This window comes from Plectropomus leopardus, unplaced genomic scaffold (genome assembly GCF_008729295.1).
Source record: "Plectropomus leopardus isolate mb unplaced genomic scaffold, YSFRI_Pleo_2.0 unplaced_scaffold20996, whole genome shotgun sequence".
NCBI lineage: Eukaryota > Metazoa > Chordata > Actinopteri > Perciformes > Serranidae > Plectropomus > Plectropomus leopardus.
Genome location: NW_024622712.1, coordinates 1 through 7250, shown reverse-complemented (window position 1 = coordinate 7250; position 7250 = coordinate 1). Strand labels below are relative to the sequence as shown.

The 7250-nt window shown below is 41.0% G+C and overlaps 2 protein-coding genes across 2 annotated transcripts; one reads left to right on the top strand and one right to left on the bottom strand.

Annotated features, from left to right (window-relative positions):
- Window positions 1-1542: 1542 nt before the first annotated feature.
- On the top strand, window positions 1543-2971 carry LOC121965637 (aquaporin-10-like). The gene is made up of 4 exons (XM_042515771.1): window positions 1543-1552; window positions 1945-2063; window positions 2235-2452; window positions 2542-2971. Exons 1-4 carry the CDS (start codon window positions 1543-1545, stop codon window positions 2726-2728), a joined length of 534 nt encoding a protein of 177 aa, XP_042371705.1. The 3' UTR covers window positions 2729-2971.
- Window positions 2972-4810: 1839 nt separating this feature from the next.
- On the bottom strand, window positions 4811-7177 carry LOC121965638 (zinc finger protein 687b-like). Its single transcript, XM_042515772.1, has 3 exons — window positions 7081-7177; window positions 6330-6417; window positions 4811-5422 (listed from the first exon to the last, which is right to left on the bottom strand). Exon 3 carries the CDS (start codon window positions 5411-5413, stop codon window positions 4811-4813), a length of 603 nt encoding a protein of 200 aa, XP_042371706.1. The 5' UTR covers window positions 5414-5422; window positions 6330-6417; window positions 7081-7177.
- Between the last annotated feature and the right edge of the window lie 73 nt (window positions 7178-7250).

Below are 7250 nucleotides of genomic sequence, written 5' to 3'. Positions count from 1 at the left end.
AAAAAATGACCAAAAGGCAAGGCTATAGTATGGCAAAATTGTGAAAATTTGACACGTCCCAAAAACAGCTGAAAACTGTTGAAAACCTCCTTAAATAGCGTACTTATACACGCCATAGGGAAGACAGTTGCGAAAACAGCAGAAAAAAAAATAAAATAGCATGTCGAAAAAATGACCCACAAGGCAAGGCTATAGTATGGCAAAAATGTCAAAATTTGACACGTCCCAAAAACAGCTGAAACATGTTGAAAACCTTTTTAAATCTCATGCTTACACATGCCAAAGCAAAGATAGTTGCAAAAACGTCCAAAAACACGATAAAATAGCATGTCAAAAAATGACCCAAAAGGCAAAAAGGTATGGCAAAATTGTGAAAATTTGACACGTCCCAAAAACAGCTGAAAACTGCTGAAATCTTCCTTAAATAGCGTGCTTGCACACGCTAGAGCAAAGAAAGTTACTAAAACGTCAAAAAACACCATTAAATAGCATGTCGAAAAAATGACCCAATATGCAAGGCTATAGTATGGAATTTCACAAGTCCCAAAAACAGCTGAAAACTGTTGAAAACCTACTTAAAAAGTGTGCTTAGACACGGCAAAGCAAAGAAAGTTGCGAAAACGGCATAAAACACAATAAAATAGCATAGCGAAAAAATGACCAAAAGGCAAGGCTATAGTATGGCAAAAATCTCAAAATTTGACACGTCCCAAAAACAGCTGAAAAGTGTTGAAAACATCCTTAAATGGTGTCCTGAGACAGGCTGTAGTGAAGAAAGTTACAAAAATGGTCAAAAACACAATAAAATCACATCTCAAAAAAATGACCCAAAAGGCAAGGCTATAGTATTGCAAAAATGTCAAAATTTGACACGTTCCAAAAAGAGCTTACAACTGTTGAAAACCTCCTTAAATACCGTACTTACACATGCCCAAGCAAAGAAAGTTACAGAAACGTCAAAAAACACCATTAAATAGCATGTCGAAAAAATGACCCAATATGCAAGGCTATAGTATGGCAAAAATGTCAAAATTTCACACGTCCCAAAAACAGCTGAAAACTGTTGAAAACCTACTTAAAAAGTGTGCTTAGACACAGCAAAGCAAAGAAAGTTGGAAAATGTTCAAAAACACCATGAAATAGCATGTTGAAAAAAAATGATCCAAAATGCAAGGCTATAGTATGGCAAAAATGTCAAAAAATGGCATGTCCCAAAAACAGCTTAAAACAGCTGAAAACTTCATAAAATAGCTTGCCAAGACACGCCCTAGCAGAATGGTGCAAAAACGGCCAAAAACACCATAATACAATACATGTCAAAAGCATTTTGTCAATATGCTACATCATGTCATTTTTGGACGTTTTTGTAACATTCTATACTATGGCGTGTCTTGGTACGCTATTTAATGCCTTTATCAGCTGTTTTTGGGTCACGTCATTTTTTGACAATTTTTGCCATAATATAGTATTGCTTTTTGGAAAAGTTTTTCAACATGACATATCACGGTGTTTTTTGCCGTTTTTGCAACATACTATGCTATCATGCGTCTTGGTAAGCTATTTTATGTGTTTTCAGCTGTTTTTGGGTCGTCATATTTTGACATTTTTCTCCATATTATAATATGGCATTTTCAGTTGTTTTTCAACATCCTTTGTTATGGTGTTTTTGGTTTTTTGTGTTCCTGTTTTGGATGACATGATGACTCGATTGGGCTATTTTGGACAACATTCTTCACTTTTTATTCTTTGTGGTATTTTGATGCAACTACTATACTTATGTATAGTATGTTATATAAACTACACATATTTTTATGGCATTTTGAATGCTACATACTACAGTTACAAGTAGTACACTGCAGTGACATACTATTTTAATGACATACTATGCTTTTTTAAAATTACCCTTTTAATGGTACATATGTCTCCCATGTGTGATAATTGCAGATGCCATCCATGCTTACAGCGAAGGTGAGCTGACAGTGACGGGTCCCACTGCCACAGCTGGCATATTCGCCACCTATCCAGCTGACTACCTCAGTTTGTGGGGAGGTGTTATGGACCAGGTGAGATACTGTCACTCCCTTTTTAATCAAAGGCCCATCAATCACATCAGGATCAGTTAACACCATTTTTCCTTCACTGAGTCTGTTATTCTGCTTCTGGCCTAAATACACGACAGGATGTGAACACAATCGCCTTTCTGCATACATACATACCATTTCCCTGTTCTCCAGATCATCGGCACGGCTGCACTGCTGTTATGTGTCCTCGCTCTTGGGGACCAGAGGAACAGCACCCTCCCTGATGGGCTTCAGCCTGTTCTGGTGGGAGCAGCGGTGCTGGTTATTGGCATCTCAATGGGATCCAACAGCGGCTATGCCCTCAACCCCGCCAGGGATTTTGGACCTCGACTGTTCACATACATCGCCGGCTGGGGAGTGGATGTCTTTAAGTTAGTTTCAATCAGGCGATCAGTTTTATCTCTGAATTTTAACCATGTATGTTGCTGATAATAATAAATCAATCTTACTGTCTTCACAGGGCTGGAGGTGGTTGGTGGTGGGTGCCCATAGTGGCTCCCTGCATTGGAGCGCTGCTGGGAACTCTGATGTACGAGCTGATGATTGAAGCCCACCATCCTCTCAGTCCGTCTGAGCTCCAGACCTCATGCCAGGAGGCCACTGAGGGCAAGACAGAGCTGGAGCTGGACTGTGAAAAAAGCTCTTAGTGCTAAAAGTAAGCCGCAGTTAAGCGGTTTGTTGTGTATAGTTAAGGCTGTTTATGGTGTAATACTCACTGAAGCTGTCTTTGTAAATATATGTGACTGATGTATTGAAACAAGCAGATTGGTTGTGTTTGCAGAGATACATGTCCTGTAGCATAACTGCACATGCAAGCACAACTAAATCTAGTTTCTGATGTTTTGTTAAAAAACTTTTGGATAAATTGCTATAAAATTTGATACAAATGATCAGTGTGTTTCTTGATTCAATTGGTGCATGCATACCCCTAGGGGTAATTTTGAACACTGCAGGGGGTACATGATACTTTTTTTTTTTTAAATGTTCATTTTAGATTTTTACATAGTAATCGCACATATTGTTAAACTGCTTTTTGAAAGTCGAAGATAGTTTTACAAATATAAAACATCAACAAAAATTCAGAATAGGGTCATGCAATTCGAGGTATCCTGTCAACAATTTTAAACATAAGGCCGCAAGTGGTAAAAATGGTAAAGCAAGACTAGGTTATTTTCCTGGAGGCGTGTATATTACTGATTCACTCTGTCCATAGTATAATCATTGTGTCCGGCTTGAGCTACGCTACGCTGCCCCTACAATTTACATTGGTGCTACTCCGTTTCGTCCATATCCCTAAGCTTTCAGAAAACCTACACTATGTAATCAATCATCTGAATGCAATATGAACGGAAAACTGAAAACAGTCCAATTTATCAAGTAAATCCAACCCTGAACTCTGCAGATGAAGCTGCCGCAAGAGTAAATCGTCTCTTTTACACATTTATTTTGAAACAGCACGAAAGTGTATGGCATTTCAGCAAGCAGACCACAACCATGGAAAAGAAAATGACATGAAGTTTCCACTATTGAGCTATATAAATATGATATTATGACATATAAAAGATACAAACAAAAAAAAAAGAAAATCCACTCTTAGGCCTCCATCGTGTGACCATGAAGGCTGTTTTTGAAACATACAAAAAGAAATGTGAGTACAGCAAGCACTGATTCTGTAGATAAAAAAGAACCGTCTCAAAGAGATAAACATTTGTATTCATACACATTAAGACAACACGACCCCCGCGCTCTCCCTCTGCTTTGTAATTACAATGTATAGCTACCTCTGGGGGGGGATTCTTTTAAACTTCAAATTGTTTGGAAAAAAAGGGAACAGTACAAGTACAAATACTATACGTATTCACATTATCATAGCAAGTTACTAAAACCAGAACGCTTTCTTTTAGTGTAATATGTATTTACATGGCAAAACGTACACATATACTACTGGCAGGAAGCCTGACCTCTCTTCTTCCTCTAGCTTAACGATTAACAACATCACACATTATTCACACTACACAGGTTACAGACCTCCAGTAACCTCGTCTCCTAATAAAACACCGCCAGAGATTCTTATCTCATGTTTCTGTTGCAGGTAAACCAAATCTAGTATGATTCGACGCAACCAACTCACGGATACCAACAGCAGTGATGTGTTTCGTATAAATAAATATTATAGCAACATAAAAATCAGTGTTAAATTCTCCTCTTCATGCTTCTTGAGAATTTAGCTTGAAATCAGTTTTAAGACGTTAAAACTGAGCTCACGCCAGAAAAATGAGCTTGAGGCGAACGAGTATGAATACCACGAACAATGTTAGGTACAAAAATATGGGCACTACAGCTGTCAGGAGTACAGTGGGATGTGTTTGTGTGTGTTATGTTTAAAAACAGGCAGGTGGCTACAGTCAGTGCAGAGTGATTGAGATGGAAGGACAAGACGTATTAAACACAGTATGGCTGATATATAAATGCTTTACTCGGGGCTGTTTGAGAGCCTTCCCGCTCGAGAGTCTATCACAGGTGTGTTCTGTTAAGTGACCGGAAACATGATCAAACATGCAGTTACAATCGCACAGAAGAGGTGCCGTAGATTAGAGTGGAACAGTTTATGTTGGCTAAAAAAAACTGCACAGGAAGCAGCTGTTTCATCTCAGGATCAACATTCATGTTCTACAGCCTCCCACCTCTGTCATGACTCCTCGTTGTAGATCTGTCAGTCACCCCCTCCTCTACTGGGGCTTGTCTGTCTTGTGTGCGGTGAGGAAGGCCATGCCGTGGGTCCTGAAGTGGGTGTTGAGGTCTGAGGCCTTGTCGAATCGCCGGCCGCACACCTTGCAGCACATATTGCCCTCTCCGTCCTCGCCATGCGCCAGAGGGGAGCCAGCAGGCGAGCCGTCAGGAGAGCCGTGAGCGCGCGGGGTGCTGCGGTCCGCGTCGCCCTGGGTGTCCCGCACACGGTGAGTGATGAAGCGGTGCCTGCTGAGAGAGCCGGCTGATGCAAAGCAGACGCCGCACTGCAGGCACTGGAAAGAGGCTGTGTCTGCCCGGTGCTGGGGGATGTGGCGCTGAAACTCTGCCCCGTCCTCGGTTGAAAAGCCGCACGGGACACAGCGGAAAACGTTGTCTTCCTCCTCAAGCTCGCTGGGTGCCAACGATGCCGACGCAATGGACGCCCTGGTTCTCTTTGCAGGACCTGCAGCCCCCTCCTCACCGTCCTCAGTGGCGTTTTCATCCTCGTCTCCCGCTCTGCCTCCAGGAGGTCCGCCCTCACCGTCCTGTTCTGAGGAACTGCCCGGTCCTTCTCCTCCTGTGGCTGCACGTTTTCTGGTCATGGGTCTGTCCTGAGGACACAGAGAAAGAGAGAGACTTCAGTATTGATAAACGAATCAAGCAAAAAGCGCAAGGAGAATTTACACCCATCAGCCACAACATAAAACCACTGAGGGGTGAAGTGAATAATATTGATCTTCTTGTTTCGGTGCAACGTTCTGCTGTGAAACCTCTGGTCCTGACATTCATGTGGATGCCACTTGACACAAACCACTCACCCAAACACTGTTGCAGACCAAATAACCCCCGTCATGGCAATGGCACTCCCCCATGGCAGTGCCTGCGCCAGCAGGACAACACACATCGCCAAAACTGCTCAGGAATGTCCCGAGGAATGTGACCAAGAGCTCAAGGCGTCAACCTGGCCTCCAAATTCCACAGATCCTAATCTGATTGAGCTTTTGTGGAAGGTGATGAACCCTGGAGGTCCTGTGTCTATGCCTCGGCAAGTCAGAGCTAATTCTGATCCACAGTGGGACCTGTTGAGGCACAGACGCAGGACCTCTGCAGTCCGGCATTTCCACAAATGCTGATTTTATTGTTGTGGCTGATTGGTTTGAATTTTGATGGATACTTTTGTTTTGTCCCATTTCCATATCACCTGTAGTTAACAACAAATAAAACGTAAAACTTACATTGCCAGCACACCTTATAAAAAACACAAGAAAAAAATTATAGACAAAATAAAGAAACATCTTTGCCATTTTTACACATTACACTTTTTACTGTCTTGAGTATAAACTACTGTAACTACAAATGGTCACAGTATACTGTTTCTGCAGTTAGAATACAAAAGACTTCACTTTTTTGTGATAACAGAAGGTCGTGCAGTATAAGTTGTAGTATGTAACTGGGACACAGATAAAGCCTATTGATGTCCAGAAACAGAGAGAGCTACACTGCACTGTCTTCACTCACCTGTCCATCTGTGGTTCTGTGATGGAGCCGAATATGCTTGTCCAGTAAGAACCGACTACCAAAGGTGCGTTTTCCTTCTGTGCAATATCTGAAAATTAAAGACCCAGGGTTAAATCTGAATATAAGATTAGCAGGTCAGAGTCTAGGCCTTAATTATGTAATCTGACTGATTTCAGAGTTTTAAAAATCTGATTACAACATGTAAGTTGATTTAAAAAAAATATATTTGTAAATATGGAAGATGCTTGAAGACTGAGATAGCAGTACACATATTAACATATAAATTAGCCCTGTTTTTGTTTGTTTTTAGCGTGTTTTTAGTTTGTTTTTTTCCTTTCCCACATGTTTTGTATATGTAAGACTGGAGGATGTATGTAAATAATGGTGTCTTGAAATTTAATGTGCGATGGGCCATATATTTGGCATGGCTACAAAATAATAAATAAATGAATGAAAGAATCTACATACACGATATGCAGTACGCCAATATATCAGTCTATCTCTACCAATTAACATGCCTGAATAATCAATCAGACAGCGATTTATTTTTCAGCAAAACATTGAAAATGGGAAATAATAGTTATGTGTTGAGAGACAAGCATCGGAAGTTAGCTGCAGCAACAAATTCTCTGATACACTGTCATGCAGTTCTCTATGTATACTGTATTTGTCCTTCTCAAATAAACCATAAAAGAAAAGTCTGTGTCTGATGAACTAGAAAACGTATTTGATGAAGGCTGAAATAACTCACTGGCAATGGAAGACTCTCTTGTTGCCCTCATGAATGACACGCTCATGACGTCTCAGGCTGGATGAAGTGCTGAACGTGCCTCCACAAATACGACAAGGGAACTGTGGAATTGGCAGCAAACACACACACACACACACACACACACACACACACACACACACACACACACA